The sequence below is a fragment of the Fukomys damarensis genome, unplaced genomic scaffold, assembly GCF_012274545.1.
Source record: "Fukomys damarensis isolate Sample0158 unplaced genomic scaffold, DMR_v1.0_HiC HiC_scaffold_27, whole genome shotgun sequence".
Lineage (NCBI taxonomy): Eukaryota > Metazoa > Chordata > Mammalia > Rodentia > Bathyergidae > Fukomys > Fukomys damarensis.
In genome coordinates, this window is record NW_022900939.1 from 33,903,328 (window position 1) to 33,925,930 (window position 22,603).

The 22,603-nt window shown below is 48.0% G+C and overlaps 1 protein-coding gene across 2 annotated transcripts in view; it reads right to left on the bottom strand.

Annotated features, from left to right (window-relative positions):
- Nucleotides 1-580: 580 nt before the first annotated feature.
- The window catches only part of Slc17a5 (solute carrier family 17 member 5), a 38,358-nt gene continuing 16,335 nt past the window's right edge, over nt 581-22,603 (bottom strand). The window contains exons 7-11 of one of the 2 annotated variants that reach the window (XM_010641127.3): nt 20,281-20,439; nt 16,502-16,634; nt 15,200-15,347; nt 6,265-6,355; nt 581-2,739 (exon numbers count right to left, since the gene is read on the bottom strand). In XM_010641127.3, the coding sequence (XP_010639429.1) occupies nt 2,602-2,739; nt 6,265-6,355; nt 15,200-15,347; nt 16,502-16,634; nt 20,281-20,439 (669 nt within the window). In that variant the 3' untranslated portion in view covers nt 581-2,601. The remainder of the gene's footprint in view (nt 2,740-6,264; nt 6,356-15,199; nt 15,348-16,501; nt 16,635-20,280; nt 20,440-22,603) is intronic. The other variant, XM_033756476.1, reaches the window with a different exon arrangement.

A 22,603-nucleotide genomic window follows, 5' to 3' on the forward strand; every position in this document is an offset into this window, starting at 1 on the left:
TGTAGCCCAGGGTGGTCTCAAATTTACAGCGATGCTCCTGCCTCAGCCTCCCGAGTGCTGGGATTACAGGCGTGCGACACCAGGCCTGGCTACTCCGGCTTTATCTTGAGGCCTGGTCCCTTCAGATGCGCCTCCAGCCATAATTCTGATGTCTTTTTCTGCCGACTTCCTTGAGTGCAGAGTCCCTCTCTGTATATTAATTTGTCTAATTTAGCTGCCTGTAAAGCTGGCATTACAGGTGTGCTCCACCACACCCAGGTTATGAGCCTTTAACTGTTGTGATGAAGTAGCTGGGTGTGGTGGTGCACACCTGTGACCCCAGCACTCTGGGAGGCTGAGGCAGGAGGATCCATCGAGAGCTTCAGGCCAACCTGGGCAATTTAACGATTTAGTGCGAACCTGTCTCAACATATAAAATACATACACATGCACATAAAAGGCTGGGAATGTAGCTCAGTGTGAAGGATCTGAGTTCAAACCCTAGAATTGGTAAAAAGAAAAAAAAAAGGTTAAAGACATTTAACTTTTTTGGAGGAGGAATATAAAACAATGAGATGAAGAATTTGAATTCATGGTTTGTAATTGGCCAAGTATTTATTATGCAGCTGCAGTGCACTAAGCACGCGTGGTGAGCGAGACCAGGCTGAGATGACTCCGTGGATCCTGCCGAAAGATGCGCGGAGAACAACGGGGAGACGCAGACGTGTCCGGAGCCTCGGCAGGAGAGGGCCTGCTGAAGGCGTCCCGGCTTCCGTACGGTCTGGGGGAGCAGGTGCTTTCTGTTCGTGGAGTGAGGGAAAGATCCCTTCCTCCTAACAGCCCCGGCGCTGGAGGTCAGGTCAGCGATACAGCTTGGGAGGGGACTGGGGGAGACGTCTCCTCAGCGAGGGTGGGCTGCCGGGAGGACATTGCTTCCCTCCCCAGGCGGGAGCCACAGCCAAGGGTTTTTATTTAGAGGGACGAATAAAGATCCAAGAACCCGAAGCGTGGCAGGGACAGACAGGAGTTGGTCAGGAAGAGGGAAGAGCCCGAGGGGCCAGGAAGTGGTGCTTCTGCAAGGAGAAAGGAGGGTCGCAGGGACAGCCGGCTCCGTGACAGTGGCGGAGGCGGAGCGGGCACACAGCAGCTTGAGCAACAGGCAGGGGTCTGGGACTGGAAACGCACTCGCCGCATTCTAAGTGGAAACGCGCTCCTTTCCTCCTGGGACGGGCTTTCTCTGGGGGGAACCGCGGTTTCCAGGTTCTCGTTCTGCGCGTTTTCTGGATAGATGGGTTTTGCGTCCCCCAGGAGACTTGTATTTTGCTTAAAGGCCGAAGAAGACTTGTGTATCTTTGAGACAGAAAGCAAAGGAGGGCGGTTCAAGCCGTGGAGAGGTCACTGAGGAAGGCTCTTGGGCTGGACGGGCCCAGAAAGTACCCGGGAAGTGGGTGGATCGGGATGGAGGCAGAGCTGTCACCGCGGGGCACTGGAAAGTACCACAGAACCGCCGGACCGAGGTCAATCCACAAAGGTTTACTGATTTACCAAATATCATCATAGCAACTTGAAGCAGTTGATACAGATTTTTAAAATAAATTTACATAAATATTCTCATGGCATTACATTAAAGTTTTAATTAATTAAAATGTTACAGGGAGTGTGGAACAAATACAATAAAGCGTAAACCAAGTTTGGAGTCCATTTATACCCCTCAAGTACGACCAACAAACAGAGGAGGACCGGGGACTTAGCTCAGTGGCACCGTGCCTGCCTCAAACACAAGGTCCTGAGTTCAATCCCGGGTACAAACAAAAGGAAACACCACAGAGGAGTCAGGAAAAAAGCTGCAAAAATACGATTTCAGAAATCAAAATGAAGATGATTTACCGGCCTCAGAGCCACCTGGACCTCAGTTCCTTTCTGCAGCGCGGGGGGCTGAGCCCGGAGCCCTTCAAGGCCAGGCTGGAGCTGGGCTGTGCCGGGAGCCTCAGGGAGGTAGAGTAAAGAAAAAGCCGGACTTACATGTTTTGTTTTTCTAATTCTGATGCGGATGAAAAGGCAGAAGTTGGCACTACACCCTCGGGTCCGGCCGGTCCTCCTGAGGAAGAACCTGGGGTCTGGGTGTCCGCCTGGGGCAGGGTCAGCTCGGCTCCTGCAGCCTCCGGGCCCTCACTGCGGCCCCGGGAGAGCAAAGACCACAGATGCAGGTGGCGCCAGCGCTGCCTGAGGTCCGGGTCTGGGTCAGAGAGTGGGGACAGCACCGGCGGTGAGGCCGTAACAGAGCCATGCGAGGAAAGGAGGCGGAGCAGGGGTTCGCCAAGACCGAATCAGCCCTGCGCTTCACTGAGCCAAGGAACCGGGTCCTTAAAACCCAGAACGCCCTGCCCATGTAGCCTGGCTTTCGAGCAGGCGTGGAGCCAAAAGCATAAGGTCCAGGCCCAGCGGAAATTAGTAATTGAAAAGAGCTCACTTTACCAGTCCGGCAACAGTGACATGTCATGATTACGGGCCTTACAAATTTAATACAGGCTCCGGTTTGCACACAGAATCCTTACACATTAGAACCCGAAGGCACTCAGGTTACATGATACGGAACAAGGGAGACAATGTTTATCGGCGTCCTCAGTTTCTGTGTCCGTGGTGATCGCCGACGGCCCAGGTCTGCACGTCGCCTTTGGCGAACAGTGTGAAGAAAATGGCCCCAAATACATTGATAGCAGCAGCGATATAGAAAACAGTTTGCCATTCGCTAATGGTGTGCTGTAGAGAAAGAAACAGATGAAGATGAAGACAGTGCTGGGGCCCACTTTATAAAGAAAAGGTGGTCCCAAGACCGCGTGAACAGCGGCCTGGCTCAGAAAAGCCCGGTGCCGGGAACAGCCCAGATGTCCTCGCGCGATACAGCCGTGGTGTTTGTTCGGTGGACTCTCACACGGGCCTGGGAGTAAGTGGTGACACAGCTGGGCCTCACCGAGGGTTAAGCAGAGCCAGACGACCGCACTCCGAGTGCCCCTCAAACAGACAGCTCCTCCAGCTCCTCCGGGGGGCGAGGAGGGAGGCAGGGCCAGGAGCAGGGCGTGCGGACTTGTGGAGGGAGTGGCGCTGTCTTGACCGGGTGAGGGTTACACAGCTCAGTTAATTCAGCCGTGCGTTTAGGGTTTGTGCACTTAAAGAGTGCACGTGGTGCTAGGAGAGGTGGTGCACAGCTGTGATCCCAGCACTTGTGAGGCTGAGGCAGGAGGATCGCTGTGAGTCTGAGACCAGCCTCAGCTGCACAGTGAGTTCAAGGCCAGTCTCAACTACATAGCAAGCCCATCTCAAAGAAAAAACAAAACAACAAAGCATGTGGCACCTCAATAAAAAGCTAACAAAGGTGTGCATGGCCATGAGTCAAGAGCGCTGGGCTGGGAGCCATCAGGTGGCCGAGGAGGACTCCGAGGTCCTAGCCTGAGGGTCTGGGATGTAGGGGTGCAGTGTGACCGGGATGGGGTCTGTCAGCAGGAGAGCTGCAGGCGCTCTGCCAGTGACATAGCATAAAATGCCATGGCCATCTCAATTTCTGGGCCACCTTTACAATCATTATTTTAGATTTTATCATTTGTCTAATTATAGTGATACCTTTGCAGCATGAAAACAAAACCAAAAACCAAGCAGTAGAAACAGCAATGTAGAAGAAAAAAAAAAAAATGCACCAGTGGCTATTACACACCCATGTGTTTTAGTAGAAAAATCTTTTTGCAGTCCTGGGAATTGAACCCAGGATCTCCATGCTTAGCTACCTCCCCAGCCCTTTTGAAATTTTTGAGTCTCCCTGAGTCGTTTAGGCTGGGCCCCAACTCTGGCTCCTCCTGCCTCAGTCTCCCCACGCGCTAGGATCACAGGAGTGCAGCATCTGGGTTTAGAGAAGCCACCCTAGATTTCAGGGAGTGCAGTGCAGCTTTGCTAAGGGCAGCCGGCCCGTGCGAAGTCTTGTACCAGAAAGGCTCAGCGCGGCCTTAGGGTTCTAAGGGGCGGCTTCCTCTCAGGGCTGTGGTGCTGCAGAAATCGTACATAACTTTTTTCCCCAAGATTGTCTAGATATATGGACCATGCTGGCCTCAAATTTAGTGATCTTCCTGCCTCAGCCTCCCAAGTGCTAGGATTACAGGCATGCACCAACATGCTGTTGTTTTGTTGTTACATTTTGTTTTATTGTTTGTTTATTTATTCACTTTTTGGTACTGGGGATCGAACTCGGGACCTTGCACTGGCAAGGCAGGCAGCGGAACCACTGAGCTAAATCCCTGGCCAAGGCCCCTTACTTTTTGAGACAGGGTCTTGCTATGTACTTTAGGCTGCCCTTAAATTCACTATGGAGCCCAGGCTAGCTTGAATTTGAAGTGACTCTCCTGCCTCAGCCTCCTGAGTGCTGGGATTATAGGTGTGCACTATTACTCCCAGATTCCACAAAGCTTTTGAGGCAGTGCAGTACCTTTGAATTGTAAACAATTATAATGGTATTGTTTTGTTTTGTTTTTTTGGTACCAGGGATCGAACTTGGGTCCTTGCGCTTGCAAGGCAGGCAGCAGGACCACTGAGCTACACCCCCAGCCCAACAATTATAATTGTAAAGGCAAAGGTGCTCGGGCCGGGGATGTAGCTCAGTGGTGCTGCACCTGCCTAGCAAGCACAAGGTTCTGAGTTTGATTCCTGGTAATAAAAAAAAAAAAAAAAGGCAGCCGGGGGTGGTGGCGCACACCTGTAATCCCAGCACTTGGGAGGCTGAGGCAGGAGGCTTGCTGTGAGTTCGAGATCAGCCCGGGCTACACAGTGAGTTCCAGGTCAGTCTGAACTACATAGTGAGACCCTCAAAAAACCAAAAAAAAAAAGGGCAAATGTACCCTAAAAAAATGACACTAGCTGGGCATGGTGGCGGATGCCTGTAATCCCAGAACCTGAGGAGACCTGGGCATCAAGATTCCAAATTCAAGCCAAGCTCGGGCAATTTAGTGAGAGGCCCAGGCCGGGTTCGACCCCCAGCACCACACAGTCTTCGCCTGCTGCTCAGCTTCTGGCCGGAGCTTCAGGGCCCTGAGCAGAGCTCCTCCTCCTCCCCCAACTCCTCACCTTTCTCTGGGAGTCCCTGAGAGTAAGTCACCATCTGTCACCCAGCCTCTCGGATCCGGAGGACACCTCTTCTCGGCCTTGACTATTCCAGCCTGCCCTCATTCCCCTCCCACTCCAACACACTGTTCATCTTCGTGGATTTGCTTTCCGAGTCATTTCACAGCACCTTTTTGTTTTTATCTGTGTGTGGTGCTGGCGACTGAACCCAGAGCCTCCTGCGTGGTAGACAAGTGCCTTTCCACTGAGCCTAATCCCAGCCTCTTTGTATTTTATTTTGTTTTTTATCTATTTATTTTATTTGGTACCGGGGATCGAACTCAGGACCTTGCGCTTCTGAGGCAGGCGATGGAACCACTGAGCTGAATCCCCAGTCCTTTTGTATTTTATTTTGAGACAGGATCTCACTAAATTGCCCAGGCTGGCCTTGAACTTGTGACCCTCCTGCCTCAGCCTCCTGAGTGCTGGGACTGTATGTAGGATATGGTACCGAGCTCAACTAGGTTGCCAATTTTTTTATCATTCAAACCAAACTCAAACTATTGACCTGGTGAAATATTAAAAGTTTTTTATTCATTTGTTTTTGTTTTGGAGACAGAGTCTCCCTGCGTAACTTACCATGCAGCCATGCAGCCCAGGCCGGCTTTGAACTCATTGTCCTGCCTCAGCACCCTAAGAGCTGGAATTACAAGCATGTGCCCCTGCACCGTGCTGAAATATCACATCTTTTCAATGCTTTAATGTTTTTAAATGCTTTCAGCTTCAAAATCTTCCTTTAACTTGGTTCTATTTTCCTTTTTTTTTTTTATTTGTACCGGGGATGGAACTCGGGTCCTTGCACTTGTGAAGCAGGTGGCAGAACCACTGAGCCAAATCTCCGGCCCTGGTTCTATTTTTCTAAAATCCACAGAGCATTCTTTGAAAACTGTTTACTTTCCCACCCATGAAGATGTGTATTTTTTGTTTCAATACAGAATTTAAGGGGCTGGGAACTTAGCTCAGTGGTGCCGTCACCTACCTCACAAGCACAAGGTCCCGAGTTCAATCTCCATTACAAAACAAAGCACAAAAAAGAATTTAATGAGAAAAAATATGCAGAATTTTACCATTAAAATCTATTCAACTCTGTCAGGTGGTTTGTAGCTCCCAAACTTTTTCAGTTTGTGAGCAGTGTCTACTCACGTGAGGGGTCAGACTCTTGGCAATGACGGGCCCGACCATGCCCGGGATGGTGGCGAACGTGTTGGTGATGCCCAGCAGGACCCCGGCGTACCTGGGGGACAGGTCCAGAGGCGCGGTGTTGGCTTTCACACCACAGCGGTTCTTTTCACCCAGCACTGGACACCGCGAAACTTCTTGTCTCAGAGAAATGACTTACTGAACTAGGATTTCACACACAGCAGGTGAAATTTTTGCATTTCCACAACTAGTCAGGATTTTAATATTACAGAAAGGCCCAAAGCCATTGATACAGAATGGCTGATACAGAATAGTGCTACTGGGTGTGTAGCTCATGCCTGCCTGTAATCCCAGCACTCGGGAGGCTGAGGCAGGAGGATCACTGTGAGTTCAAGGTCAGCCTGGGCTACACAGTGAGACCCTGTCTCAAAAATAAAATAAAATAAGGGCCAGGGATTTAGCTCAGTGGTGCCACCACCTGCCTTGCAAGCGCAGGGTCCTAAATTCAATCCCTGGTACCGAAAAAGAGAAAGAAAGAAAACAACATAGAGAATTATGCTGACAAAATTTTATATACATGACATGACCTTATCTGAACAGGAAGCTTGGTGAATCCAGCTTAAATATTTTATTTGTTTGTAGTGAGATGGGGCCTCACTACATAATTCAGGTGGAGTTGATCTCACTCTACAGGTGAGGCTGAGCTCAAACTCACGGTGATCCCCTGACTCAGCTTTCTCAGCGCTGGGATTACAGGTGTCGTCACTGTGCTCATCCCTAGCTGAGATATTAAGGGGAAAAATTTATGTCCTGATTAGAAAATTAAAATTATTGAAAATTAAATAAAAGAGGAAAAAAAAAACTAAGAGAATAAAACTACAGTAAGTCCCCGACTTACGAGTTCAGTTCTGGGAGAACGATCGTAAACCGGATTAGTTCCTAAGTCTGACAAAGGGGGTCTCACACAGTACAACCTGTGACAGTTGGCAACACTGTATCTGCGAGTCTTCCACACGGAGATGCCTCTGGTAAATATCCCAATTGTTTACAAACATAAAATGAGATCATATTCACAACTGAAAATTTGTAATCACTTGTTTTACGTGTTTGCTTATAGCTAAATCTTTGCACATTGTCCTCGCAGGCAAGTTGTACGCATGTATGACAGAAAAGGTATTTTTAAGAAACCTAGATGCCGTTTCTCAAATGCAGCGACTTATGTTAAGGGTAAATCTCAGAGGAGTGGAGATGGTCTCCACGTTTAGAAGCAAATCTTGAAAGAATTTCTGCCTGTATTTGGGAAATGCTAACTGCCTGTCGATTTCGCCCCTGGATAATATGGGAGGAACTTTGCAGACCGAGGAAGGCCGCAGCGCCAATATATCCAGGGAGCCCCGTGCCACAAGAAAGAGACCAGATCGAGAGAAGCCGCAGTAGAGCCGTCAGCGGGAAGCGAAGCTTCGAGGCAGCCCAGCTCTGGGGCTTGTGTGACCTCGGGGAGCGGCCGGCCCCCGCTGGATCCCTGCTGAACACCCCACCGGTCAGCACAGGGGAGCCAGCAGCTCCCGATCACAGAACCCCAGGAGCGTCTGCCACCCACACACCTCTCAGGTGAAGTAAGAATGGGAAATAAGTACATGAAAACACGCTCCACATCACTGGTCCTGAGAGACGTGAGTTAAAACAGCGCTGAGGTTCCACCTCACCCCAGAATGGCCGCTATCAAGAAATCAACCCACAACCAATGCGGCGGGACCGTGGGGAGAGAGGAGCCCTTCTGCGCTGCTGGTGGGGGTCCAGACTGGTGGGACTCAGTGTGGGGACTTCTCAGAGAAATGACACAAAGGTTCCATTCGACCCAGCTTGTTTCCCTTGTGGGTATCTTCCCAAAGAATTAAAAGGATCACACCACAGCGATACATGGGCACCCGTATTTACAGCAGCACAGTCTGTAATAGCTAAATATTGACAACAGCCCGAATGCCCATCAATCAATGAATAGATAAAGAAGATTTTTTTTTAACACAATGGAGTACTTCTCTGTCATAAAGAAGGGTAAACTTGAGATATTTCTAGTTAAATGGATGCACTTTGAGATCATACTCGGAAGTGAAACAAATCAGACATACGTTTAAATACCGCATTGTTTTTCTGGTGTGAGAAACTGAAAGCGGAAATAAGGACCCACATGTATAATAAATACTGGGGAATGGGCAGAAAACGTTCAAATGAGAAGGGGAACAAGGAAGGGAGGTGGGGAGGGAAAGAACGGACAAGGAAAATAGAGAAAAGAAGGGTAAAATGGAAACAAAATTTCTGTGACCAGGAGGGGAAGAGGGGTAGAAGGGGGGACGGGAAAAAAGCAGGAAGCTCGATCATGTGCAGAGACAAATTCCTCGTGTGAATGCTATCATTACGTATGTCTAAAATGAACCGATAAAGGTTTTGCTTAAAAAAGGAAAGAAACGACCTGGACTTGCAGTGACCACGCGCCTTACACCCGGCGCAGGGGTCCCAGCGCACATCTGCCCAGCCCTGTGCCTGTCACGACCGTTACCATGTCTGCTGGTGTGCGCGTCTCCCTGGCGACTGAACCCAGGGCCTCTGCACTGAGCTACACTGTCCGTCCCCCCACCTTATTCTTCTGTACCAGGCATCGAACTGAGGGCCTTGTGCTCGTGAGGTGGGAGGTGGAACCAAATCTCCGGCCCCTCACTCCTTTTTTGTTTTGTTTTGAGACACAGTCTTGTCTTGCTAAGTTGCTCTCCAGGCCTCTGCCTGGACCTTGAACGCCCCTCCGCGGCCGAAGTGCGTCGCGCTGGGCTGCTGTCTCGGACACGGGTCCTTGGAGCTAGGGCTACGCGCAGTCGTCCTCCAGCTCACCACGGTGCCAGGGCCCCTCCTCACGCCTGTCCTGCCTGGCCCAGGCCACGCCTGTTCTCCCCGAGCACCGCGGGCTCCGGCCGCTGGCTGGGACAGCTTAGTTCCGTGGCCAGCACCCTGTTGGATCCCAGGAGGAGTGAGATCTGAGCATTCCTAGAGCAGGGGGCATTCCGATGACCCCCTGGGGCTCTAAGCACCCTTACAAAGCATAGATCGCCTGGTTCATTTATCTCCATTGTTGTCTCTAAAGGAAGAAACCACAGTGCCCCTACTGCAAATATTCCTATATCCTGGGTTCTGCAGATTGCATCCCTGATGTGTGATTATTTTGTTTGTTTGTTTTGAGACAGAGTCTGCTTATGCACTCACTGTGTGGCCCAGGCTGGCTTTGAACTTGCAGTGATCCTCCTGCCTCAGCCTCCTGAGGGCTGGGATTATAGGTGTTTATTACCATTCTCAGCAAGTTATCATTTAAAGTAATTTTATGTCCCATGTATTTCCAGAATACTGGAAGGATCTTGCCTCTGACTCTAGAGATGACTCACTGAATAAATTCAGTTTGATATTTTGGGAAGAAAACTTAAAGGTGGTAGAGGAGTTTAGTTTCTAAACAATGTAGTTAAGCAGCTGGGGTATGGTGACGCATGCCTGTAATCCCATCATTCAGGAGGCTGAGGCAGGAGGGTCATGAGGATCGCCAAGGAGTTCCAGGCCACCTTGAGCTACCTAGTGAGTTCAAGGCCAGCCTGAAAAATATAGCAAGACCCTGTCGCAAAAACCAAACCAAACCAACCCCAAAGAACAAACAACAGAAAAAAAAAAAAACAAAAAAACCCACCACACTAAAACCCAATATGCTATAACATTGACATGCACTAGTACTAAAAAAAAATACATATATGAAAAAAATCCTGCTAAACTTAATTCAGTTAACTATGAACATCCCAGATTTTATTTTTTAAATTAATTAATTTATTTTTGATACCAGGGATCGAACTTGGGTCTTTGCGCTTGCATGTCAGGCAGCAGAACCACTGAGCTAAATCCTGGGCCCAACATCCCAGATTTTATGTTTAAAACCCACACATGAAATAAGAACCAAGATGGATTATGTAAAGGTGCAAATTTCCAATGATGTGTTATGATATTGTATACCTTAAATGTACCAATAAAATTAACTTAAAAAACAACCCACACATACACGATACAGTAAGAAAACCACAAGGTCCAGATCTTTTTGGCTTCTCTCCCCTCAGGGAGTGGAGTTTAAATTCAGTAAACTTGGCGGGGCCTGACTGCCCCTCTCCCTCTCTAAACCATTCACACCTTGGCAGTGGGAGGAGCCGGTCTCCTGGTTGCCAGGTCTTTTCAAGGACAGATAATAGTTCAGCAGACCCTGTGAAGTCCTACTGGCCAGTACCTATAGTACACTCGGCCGGGGGCAGGCCAGGAAGACTGAGACACTCGAGGGAGTGTGCAGCGCCTGGCCTGGACTCTGCTGTCCAATACCAGGGCTCGGTGGAGGAAATACTTGGAAATCCACCCAATTTCATTACATCTGGACAACAAAATGACCCATAAACAAATCTCTATTTTAACCCATGGAAGAAAAGGACTGGAAAACACCATGGATAAGACTATATGCTAATAGGGATGTGGACTGTCTGTACACTGGGACACCCCACATCAAGCATGGTTGCGGGGGTTTTTTTGTTTCTGTAGTGAACCCAAGGTCTCTGGACTGAGCTACATTCTCAGTCCGTTTTTCTTTTTTTTCACCAGGGGTTGAACTCAGGATCTCGAGCTTGTAAGGCAGGCTCAGTATCACTGAGCTAACTCCCCGGCCCCGCAGTCCTTTTAATGTTTTTTTATTTTTAGACAGAGTCTCCCTAAGTTGCTCAGCTGGGCTTGGAACTTGTCATCTCCCTGCCTCAGCCTCCGAGAGTGCTGGGATCACAGCAGTGTACCACCACGCCCAGTGCTTTTAAATACTTTTTATATACTATCTCATTTAAGAGTAAAAGCATCACCAGGAAGTAGGGATTATCACCTCCACTTACAGATGAAGAGAGACTTACAGAGTTCTACCCAATATGTTCGATTCCAAGTCAGTACCTGATACTATGTTATACTCTATAGCATAATACTGATTTGAAGGATTCTTTATTATTTGTTATGTTTGTATCTGATCTTTCAGATTACCACTAAATTTAACTAAGTTTCCTTGAAGTTAATTTGCTTTTAGCTTCTCTATACTCATCTTGACAATTTCAATAAATATACTTTATTTTTTCAACTGTTTATTTTTTGGGGGGGAGGGTATCAGGGATTGAACTCAGGACCTTTTGCTTGTGAGGCAGGTGGTAAGAACCACTGAGCTAAATCCCTGGCCCAACATATTTAAATTAATAAATTAGTTAATTTTTCTTTTTTGGTACCAGGGATTGAACTCGGGCCCTTGCACTTGTGAGGCAGGCAGTGGAACCACTGAGCCAAACTCCCAGCCACATATTTTATTTTTTAAGACAGGGTCTCACTGTGTAGTTCAGGCTGGCCTTAAATTTACTATGTAACTCAGGGTGGCCTCCAACTTGAGAGCCTCCTGCCTCAGCCTCTTGAGTAGCTGGTATTACAGGCATGCACCACCATGACACAATGTCTTAACGAGCAAAATCTCATTGCAATAGACTATTTCTTTTGGCTCTGCATCTCCTTGTGCCAGGGGCTGTCATGTGGATATTTAGAATGTTTTAGTCTCAAGCTGCTCCCACCCACCTTAGGTAGACCAGGAAGCTGAGAGGCACACATAGAAACAAAATCAAGATAAGGCAGTCAAGACTATACACGGGATCAAAGGGAAGGACACGGGGAGAAAGCAAGCAGGACAGTCTACAAAGCTCCAGAAAGACCCGAGACGTGACCTAGGGAGGGCGCAGCCCGAGTGTGCTGTGCAGCTCAGCAGAAGGCACTGAATGGCCTCAGTCTCAGCCAGGAATGGGCACAGGAAGACCTGTGGGACCTTCTTGAACTTTGTATAATGGTGAGGCCCACGGTTCCTCTATTGCTGCTTGACAAAGTTCCAGCAATGACGGACCTCGGTATGAAAGCATCACTCTGGCTTTTATTTTTGCCTGTACTTTTGATTGGCTTAATTGTAATTACGGGAAATTTGGTTTTAATGAAAAACCTGTACAAGCTACTTCTGAGAAATACGTGTCAGTCATTGAGCCCCTAAGTGCGACCCCTGACCCAGGGGACTTGCTTTGAAGGGGTTTGTAGTTTTCAATAATTGAGGATTTCACTCCCACAAAAGCCCCCCAGCTTTCTTCCGAGCGTCCAGTTACTTATAAAAACCCCAGAGAGGTGCTCAAACATTTATGGTAGAGTGAGCGATCTCATGGCCACTAGGCAACCCCGTTTCCTACACTGGGGCTTACACAGATGAAGTTAGAATGGTGTGAAAAGATGAAAAATGAGTAAGACATCAAGATTTACCCTTTGCAGAAAGAATGAAACGTTCAGGAACACAGTGATGTCTACGCTCTAAAGAACAAGTAAATACTACCGCCAGGCAGCCGAATAGTTATTACAGAAAGGCTTAGTAAGTGCACAATACTTGCTTTCTGACTATATAAAACAAAAGTTTAACTGAGAAGTTGAATAACCACAGTAGTTCCTTATTAAAACCTAGTGACCTGCTAAGAGCTGGCCACAGTCTTTCCATTGTAGCCGAAATAGACGTATGAACTTTGAAAAATGGTGGCAAGCTTGGATTGTTCTTTTGATTTTGCTTTCATTTACGCTTTTACTAGGAAATTGTTTGATTAATAATAGCTGAGGCAATAGATAAAATGTTCCCAGAAATAACAATAATAAAATAGGTATGTGCTATAGTTTATTGGAAAAATGATCTTAAACGTTTTTATCTAGAAGTTGCAAACGTATGCCAATTTCCGTACGTTACCTCTACTGTACGATATAAATAAAGACGTCCTCCAATGTCGGGGAGGCACAGCCCCTCACCCCTACAGAGTGGAGTGTGTCTCATTCCTCATAAGCACCGGCTCCAACCCTCCTCCTCAGGGCCTGAGCTCTCGCCGAGGCTGGACCCCGGCAGTGCAGAAAGGGAGAGTACAGGAGGACGGTGTCAGAGGTCTGCTGGACTCTGCGAAGCTCGGAGCGGAGCTCGCCCCGAGGGACCGTGGGCAGGGAGGCTGAGGGCCAAGCGGAATCCGCGGATTCCGAAGTCCAGGTGTGAAGGGTTTGGGGCGAGAGGTGAGGAGACCTCTGTTCTCCAAAGATAAATCATGCTCATTGCTTTCAGAAGCTAAGTACACTAAATCTTCTGGGTTAAAATGTTTGCACACCCCCACCTTTACCTTGTCACCGGGCAAAAAGAAATCTAGACGACTGTGGCTCAGAGAATGCCTCCAGAGAGGTAGCGGTGGAGACTTTCGGTTTAAAAGTATGAGTAACAGCTTCAGGTTATGGCTCCACCGCAACTGTAACAAGCCCCCTACTTGCACTGAACCTGAGTTTTCTCAGCCTTTCTTAGCCTCTTCTCATCTACCTCACCGGAGTGAAGGAGACGACCTCTCTAAGGGACCTGGCGCCTGCTCCGTGCTAACAGTTACGTTGGCACCCAGGGTGGGCCGGAGGGCAGCCTCTGGCTCCAGAGTCCCTAGTCTAGCTGGATGAAGGCACGGCATATTATGTTTCACTGTAATGTTTTTATGAGAACACGGTGGACAGAGGTGATGGTAGGTGAGAGTTTAAATTTGCTGGGTATGGTGATGCACACGTATAATTCTAGCTACTCAGGAGGCTGAGGCAGGAGAACTGCAAATTCGAGGGCAGGCCAGGCAATTCAGCAAGGCCAGGACTCAAAATAAAATAGGAAAAAACCCTCAAAAAGCAAAAGACAAAACAAGGCTGGGGATACAGCTCCAGGAAAGGCCCTGGGTTCAATCCCTAGTGCCAGAAGAAACAAAGAATTTCATGCTTCCATTATTGTGTAAATTGGAAGGGAAGTTGCTGAGGCCAGAGATAGGAGCCCCTGGAAACTCAGGGCCCCAGCGCAACGTGGGAAAAGATCTTCAAGCAGCGCCACACCTTCGAACAAAGAGTGGAAGATGTTCGGCTCTTCCGGGAGCAGCGCTCCACCAAGATCCGGTGATCACAGAACGATACAAGGGCGAGAAGCAGCTCTCTGTCCTTCCCAGAACCAAGTTCCTCGCCCCGACCATGTCAACACGCGCAAGCTCATCAAGATCATCAGGCGGCGCCTGCAGCTCAAAGCCAACCGGGCCTTCTTCCTGTGGGTGAAGCCAGCACAGCGTGGCGAGCCTGTCCATGCCATGGAGGGGACGGACAGCGAGGACAGGGACGGCTTCCCGACCTCTGCACGCATCCCGCAGTGCCCCCGAGACTTCCTGAGCCCACACCACGGAGGAAAAGGGACGTCACCCACTGAGAGCGGAGCGTCAGAGCAGTCGTTCCCACCAAGGAGCCGCAGGAGTTGTTTCGGATTTCAGGCAGAAAAACTGAGTTCCAGTGAGCACACTCAGCTTTGGAAAGCTCTTATTTAGCCTCAGCTACCTTGTTTTCAGAGTTTGTAAGTTTTGGGCCAGGGACTCAGCTCAGTGGTTCTGCTGCCTGCCTTGAAAGCACACGGTCCCGATAACAACAACAAAAAAGTTTAGAAGTTTAAAAATGTAATACTTTGCATCATAAGTTGCCAATAAAACTTGTGTAAATTGAAATCTTATAAAGAACTTGAAGTCCAATTCACAGAAAGTAGAATGAGAGATGCCAGGACGTGGGAGGAGGAGAACGGACAGTGTTTAGGAGACACAGGGTCTCGACTGTGGAAGATGAAAATTGGGTAGGGACTGTGGATAGTGGTGGTCACACAACAACGGGACCGCTCTTCATGCCACAGACCCACACACATAAAAATGGCTAAAATGGCAGATTTTATGTTACATATATTTTACCATGAATGTAAAAAAAGAAGTCAAAGCCAATCACAGAAAATCTTTATAACCGTACTCACGAAGGTGCAATGTCCAGATGGTTGATGCTAAAGCCGGAAGAGCACAGGCCTCCCAGGGTTGTTGATATGGTCAGGAAGGCGACAGCCAAAGAAGAGTCGCAGCCTATGAACCCAGCAGCCACCAGGAAGACCGCGGGTCCAATCATCCCTGGAGGGAAAAGTTGGAAAAGCAGCACCACCAATCACATTTGCTCCAGCTAAAGTGGCATGGAGCAGAAATGTGGACACTGACGCTACCTGCTGTTTGAACATGGAACTGACATCATTCACAAAAAAAACCTTAGAAATGCACCTGGCGTGGTGGCACACACCTGTAATCCCAGCCCTCAGGAGGCCGAGGCAGGAGAACTGCTGAGTTCGAGGCCAGCTTAGGCTACACAGTGAGTCTAAGGTCAGCCTGAACTTCAGAGCGAGACCCTGTCTCAAAAAAATTATAGTTTGAGCCAGGGATTTAGTGCAGTGGTTCTACCACCTGCCTCGCAAGCACAAGGACCTGAGTTCGATTTTTGGTACCAAAAAAACTTACATTTTGAGACAAGGTCTTGCTAAGTTGGTAAGTTACCCAGGCTAGGCTTGAACTTGTGATTTTCCTGCTTCAGCCTCCTAGTGTACTAGTATTACAAGGACTGTGCTACTATGTCCAGCTAGAATACTGTAAATCTTAATGTCCAGCTAGAATACTGTAAATCTTAGTTCTCAAAATACATGGCTCAAAGAGCCACCATGTACAGAAGCAGACAAAATGCATCATAGTGTTTAATACGTGAACAAAATAAACGTCTTCTTAAAAATTCTCCTTGTGCTGTTGTGATATTGTGGCAGAAGGAATACGTACTTGGTTTCTGCCCGATTCTAGGCACACAGTCCCTAAAATCCTTGGAATCTCTGACGCGATAAGAACATTCCGTTTTGCTAACAGAAGACTGACCCAGACGGAGAGTGGTCACCGGAGACCAAGCGGGACTCATGGGTGGAACTTCCCTGCCTCCCCATCTCCGGAGGGACGGAAGCTGCAGGCCAGGGACTCACTCAGTGAGGCCTCCCCAGGCTCCGGAGCCGCTCTACCAGCCGGGGGTCGTGGGAGGCCTGGTTAGAGTGCTCAGAAGGGCAGGTCGCACCCTGACGTGCAGGACTTGAAGGGGCAGCCGGACTGGCCCTGTGGGACGCCTGCGTGTGGGGTGTCTCAGGGGAACTGCTGAGCTGCTGACCCAGGTAAGGGCTTCCTGGATTAAGTGAGTGCACTGCAGGTGAGAGGGGAAGGAATCCCTACCCCAGTAAGCATAGCCGATTAACTTGGCTTACCTATAAGTGTGAAAGTCCTGCGAACACAGAGAGTCGAACAATTCCACTTTGCCCTTAAGCTGTCGGCGGCCTGACCGGACAGGATCATGCATAGCCAACTGCCAAAGTAGGGCAGCGCAGACAGAAATCCGTTCTGCAAGGGACAGGAGGAACTAGGAGTAATTACAAGGAAAGGAAAAAGCCACCTGCTTGGGCACGACCACAGCTAACCACCAGCACGTGAAAACAAAAGAAACACGCAGCAGTACAGCATTCGGGTTTATAGAATTGCAGGGAACGGAAGTGGCTTCTGAGGGACTCCAGGATGCAGCCTGTCTCCACCAGACACAGCCTGTGCCTCTTGCCCGCTCCCTGCGATCTTGGCTGTCCCAGAATTTGCTTCTGGGAGACACAGGCCTTTGGATTAGCCTGTGGGTTCTCACCATTGAACAGTTTCTGTGTTCAGGACTATTTATTTAACAAAATAAAAAATTATATATTGTATTTAAAATTCTTATTATAAAATAAAATGTACCCACAGAAAACCACACAAATAAAATATATAGATTAATGGTTATTCTAAGAACCACATAGGTCAAGATAAGGAGCTAAATCTTGATTCTTTGGTTATTTAAATTTTTTTCTAATATTGCAGATTAAACCCAGGGATTTCACATTGAGGCACATCCCAGCCCTTTTCTTTTATCTATCTATCATTCATCTATCTATCTATCGATCAATCAATCGATCGGTACCTGGGATCAAACTCAGGACCTTGTGCTTGCGAAGCAGATGGTGGCACCACTGAGCTAAACCCCAGCTTTTATCTTTTATTTTGAGACAGGGTCTCACCAAGCCCTGGATTAAAGGTGTGCATCCACCACACCAGCTGCATCTATTTTGGGGGTGCTGGGGATCCAATCAGGACCTTGCATGTGTGAGGCAGGTGCGGCATCCGGCCCAGCTACACCTACTATTTGTGGCAAGTCCCACACGCACAAACTGTAACAAACCAGTGAGGTGAGTTTTCTGATCTACTTCCCTGTGGAATAAAACTGATAATCCTGAGGGTGGATGTGGTTGAACATGCCTGTAAACCCAGCACTAAGTAGGCTGAGGCAGGAGGATTAGAAGTTCAAGTGCAGCCTGGCCAGTTTAGCGACAACCCGACTCAAAAGAAAAAAGGGCTGGGGTGTAGCTCAGTGGTAGAGCACTTGCCTAGCATATGCAAAGCCCTGGGTTCGATCTTCTGTACCACAAGAGCAAAGAAAACAAGAAACTGATTAAAAAATATTAATATCCCAAAAGGGAATATATATCACCTCAACTCTTTTTAAGTTGTTAAGAATTAGGAATACAAAATTGGGGAAAAAAAAAACTAGGAAAGAAGTGATGATAATCTAATGAAACTAAATTTCTATGAAAAAAAAAAAAAACAAAAAAACCCAAGCTTGTAACAAGACATAGAGCTTTAATCATTTAAATGAGAGAATAGGGCTGCGGATTCAGCTCCGTGGTTCCACTGACTGCCTCGCAAGCACAAGGACCCAAGTTGGATCCCCAGTACCAGAAAAAAACCTAAAATAAAATAAAAAATAAAAAAGAGAACTTAAATAATTTATAATTTAAAATAATTTATTTTAAATAATTAAAATAGCACGCTTCTCAAAGCAAGCTTTATTTTGAACAAAGGCCATTTTGCAAAAATATTGATTTAAAAACAAAACATTAGCCAGGTGTGGTGGTGTATGCCTGTAATCCTAGCATACGGGAGGCTGAGGCAGGAGGATTGCTGTGAGTTTGAGACCAGCCTGGGCTACATAGTGAGTTCAGTCTCAAGTACATAGCGAGACCCTGTCTCAAAAAAAACCAAAAACCCAACCCAACCAAACCAAACATTAAACTAGGCTTGATGGCACATGCCTGTAATGCCAACATTCTGGGAGGCTAGTTCCAGTCTAGCCTGGACAACTTAGTGAGACTGTCTCAGAATATAAAAAATGGGGCCAGGGATTTAGCTCAGTGGCACTGCACCTGCCTCGTAAGCCTGAGTTCGATCCCCAGTGCCGCAAAAGGAAAGAAAGCAAGCAAGCAAGCAAGCAAGCAAGCAAACTGAGGGTGTAGCTCAGGGCAAAGGCCCTGGGTTCAGTCCCAGGGAGGGGAACACACACACACGCACACACACACGCACGCACACGCACGCAGACGCATGTATACAGCCATGTATTCCGAACCCTATTCACATTTCCTGTGTCAGGGTCGGGGACAAACCCAGAGCCTCATACATCTGGGAAACGCTCTATCACTGAGCTGCATGCCCTGCGAGGATCTGTTTTCCATTCTCTTGGCTATGGGTCTCAGAATAGAACGGCTGGGTCATACAAGTCTGGGTTTGACTTTTTTAGGAAGAGACACCGTGTTTGGTAAAGCAGCTGTTTTACACTGCTACACCCATGTGCGGTTGAGCCACTTCCTCTGTGTCCTCAGCACTTGCTAGTTGTGCGTGTGCATGTGTGTAACGGCCATCCCAGCAGGTGTGAGCAGCATCTCTTTCTGGGCTTGCTTTGCATTTCCCTGATGACTAATGAGGCTCGGCATCTTTACATGTGCTTACTGGCCATCTGTGTATCTTCAGAGCAATGCTATTTTGAGTCTTTTTGCCCATTTAAAAAACTGGGCTGTCTTTCTAAGCTGGGCATGGTGCATACCTCTGTAATCCCAGCACTAAGGCACCAGGACTGCCACAAGTTCAAGGCCAGCCTAGGCTACACAACAAAACCCTGTCTCAAAACAAAACTAAACCCCCCAAAACTGGGTTGTCTTTTTTATTATTGAGTTGTAAGAAAAAAATTTTTTTTTGAGACAGAGTCTTGCTAATATAGTATAGGCTGGCCTCAAACTCACTATGTAGCTGGGGCTGGCCTTGAACTCATGGCGCTCCTCCTGCCTCAGCCTCTTGAACGCTGAGATTATAGGCGCGCACCACAACATCTGGCTAAGTTGTAAGAATTCTTAATATAGTTTAGATATTTGACCCTTATCAAATTTAAAACTTTAAAATGTTTTGTCTCATTCAATAGGTTGCCTTTTCATTTTCTTTCCTTTTTGGTTTTTTTAGACAGGGTCTCACTATGTAGTTGAGACTGATCTGGAACTCACTATGTAGCCCAGGCTGGTCTCGAACTCACAGTGATCCTCCTGCCTCAGCCTCCTGAGAGCTGGGATTACAGGCGTGCGCCACCATGGCTGGCTCATTTTCTTGACAGTGTCCTTTGACACACAAGAGTTTTTTGGAGACCAGGTCTTGATACGCTTTCAGGCTGGCCTTTGATGCACAAGAGTTTTTAAGTCAGGGTCTCACTGTGTACTTCAGGTTGGCTTTGAACTTGCAGTGATCTTCCTGCCTCAGCCTCCTGAGTGCTGGGATTACAGATGTGCACTACCACACCTGGCAGGAGTTTTCAATTTTGAAGTTCAGTATGTCCATCTTCCTCTTGGGCCACTTGTGCATTGGGTGTCATGATGTGACAGTTAAGGACTGTCAGATGAGACACCTGGGGTTAAGAGTACACAGCTCTGGGCATGCAGCTCACAGGAAGAGCACATGTTGGGCACACGGAGACCCTGGGATCCATCACCAGCACAGGACAATCAAAGCGCACCCTGGGAAGAGAAGGAGCAACAGCGGGGGCAAACAGAAGCCTAACACTGAGCAGGGCAGAGGAAAACTGACTGCTTTGTAGAGGCCAGGCGCTTTAACGGAATGTTCTGTATGTGAAGCAGGCGGTCTTGGTTCTTACCTCTTGGACATTGAACCTCAGGATCTCCTTCATGTAAGTAGGCAGCAAGGTCAGTAAGGTATAAAAAGTCCAATTGTAAGAAAAATGTGCCACGACGACAGCCCAGAGCGGCAGTGATTTCAAAATGGGAATCCACGGCACTGACTTCCGCGAAGAGAGCTGCAGAAAACAGCAGAGCGAGGGTGAGGAGGCTGAGACGTGCACCTCAGCACCAGGCCTCCTCCAGGACCGCGCCGCCTCGGCCTGGAGCAGCGAAGCCTGGACCTGACGGGCAGCTCCTCTGGAGATTACAGCAAACACAGGACAGAAGAACAGTGTCAGAGTTGCGCCCTCCCTCTGCTCTCCGCCCTATAGGGTTCCCAGTTTAGTGTCTACCTGTTTGCTTAAGGGAAGCTGTGGCTTTTAAAGCCACGTTTAATTAAAATAAACTGCACGAGATCAACAGTGTCTCCAAGATCCCCACAGAGCAACGGCCAAGAGAAGTGAGGGAGCTGCTGGCTCCTGCATCCCCAGCCAGACACCCGGCAAGGTGCCGACCTGCATCTCACACCGTCCCCTGCTCTCCTCAGGCCTTAGCAGGGCTGACAAGTTATGACTGATTTTTAAGTAACAACAAAAAAGGTTTTCCTAGTAAAATTTAAATTTCATGCTGGGAGTGGTGGTGTATCCCTGTAATCCCAGTGTTCAGAAGGCCGAGGCAGGAGGATTGCTGCAAATTCAAGGTCAGCCTGGGCTACATAATGAGAGCCTGTCTTAAAAACCGGTGGTGGTTTAGCTCAGTGGTGCCGCCACCGCCTGCCTGAATTCGATCCCTGGTACCAAAAACAGACAGACAGACAGACCGACCTTTTCTGTATCTACTTTCCATTTCCCCTGAGCCTGTTTCTGTGACCTTATGGCCCACACTGTGCAGAACTGGTGAACACACAGAGACACAGCCACACTGCGAGCCCGCTGCTTATGGACAGGCGGCGGGACAGCAGTTCGGAGATCACGGTTCTGGGCACATTTTTACATTTCCTACAAACTAAAGCTTGTGGTTTGTTTCGCAAAAGCGAGAGCAATCTGTGTTTCTGCCTATAGATTCACTGTTATTTCAGAAGAGGGAGAACTGGTATTAACCTTCCTGTGGCCTTCTAGGGTTTTTTTTTTTTTTCTTGTGGTGGTCCTGAAAATTGAATCCAGGGCCCCTGTACTGAGCTCCAGGCCTTTTTTATTATTTTATTTTGAGACGGTGTCTCGCTAAGTCACTAAGTTGCCCTGGCTAGGTTTGAATGCACCATCTTCCTGTTCCAGCTTCCCAAAGGGCTGGGGTTACGGTGTGCGCCCCAGGCCTGGGTTCTAGGGACTTTCTCTTTGACTGCTTTGGAGATACACTTGTTTCCCAGTACACACCAAATATGTGAGAGATACAAGGAAAGAACACATTTGCTCTTTCAGAGAAATGGTTCTTAATTCCAATTGTTCTTCAGAATTATCTCCAGCACTTTCAAAATTATACCTGCCCTTGGGCTGGGGATTTAGCTCAGTGGTTCCAGCACCTGCCTTGCAAGTACAAGGTCCTGAGTTTGATCCCCAGTTTCAAAACAAACAAATAAAAAGTTGTAGCTGCCGGTACTCTACCTTAGACTTAGTGAATAAGCAGAACAGAAAAAAAAAAGGAAAACAAAAGTCTGACTGCAATGCCAAGGAATATAACTTTTAAAAGATGTCACAGATGACTCTGAAGAGTCAGGCATCCTAAGATTTGCTGAGTGTCAGAATTATCCAGGGAAGCTGGTGGACAGTGGCACATGACTGCAATTTCAGCACCTGGGAGGCTGAGGCAGGTGGATCTGTATGAGTTCAAGGCCAACCTGAGCAAGGCCAGCCTGGACTACATCATGAGGCCCTGCCTCAAAAACAAACAAAATGAAAAGCAACTTCCCCCAAAGTACCTTTTAGATAAAAATCCTTCAAGAGTTTAAGTTAGCACTAACAGAACCTGCCGATGTGTTGTCCAACATGGTAACCAGTGCCCACAAGTGGCAGCTTGAGCTCCTCAGTGTGAGAGGGACCTCTGTGGTCTGACCTCAGTGTGCTCCTCCCACAGTCTTCTTCTTTCTTTCTTTTTCTTTCTTTACTGCAAACATCTAAAATAATTGTCAGCAAATGGCAGCTGTGAAAAGGACAAATAACTGGGTGTGGTGGCTCATGCCTGTAATCCCAGCACTTGGGAGGCTGAGGCAGGAGGATCGCCATGAGTTCAAGGCCAGCCTGGACTGCATAATGAGACCCTGTCTCAAAAAACCAAAAAAAAAAAAAAAAAAAAAAAAAAAAAAAA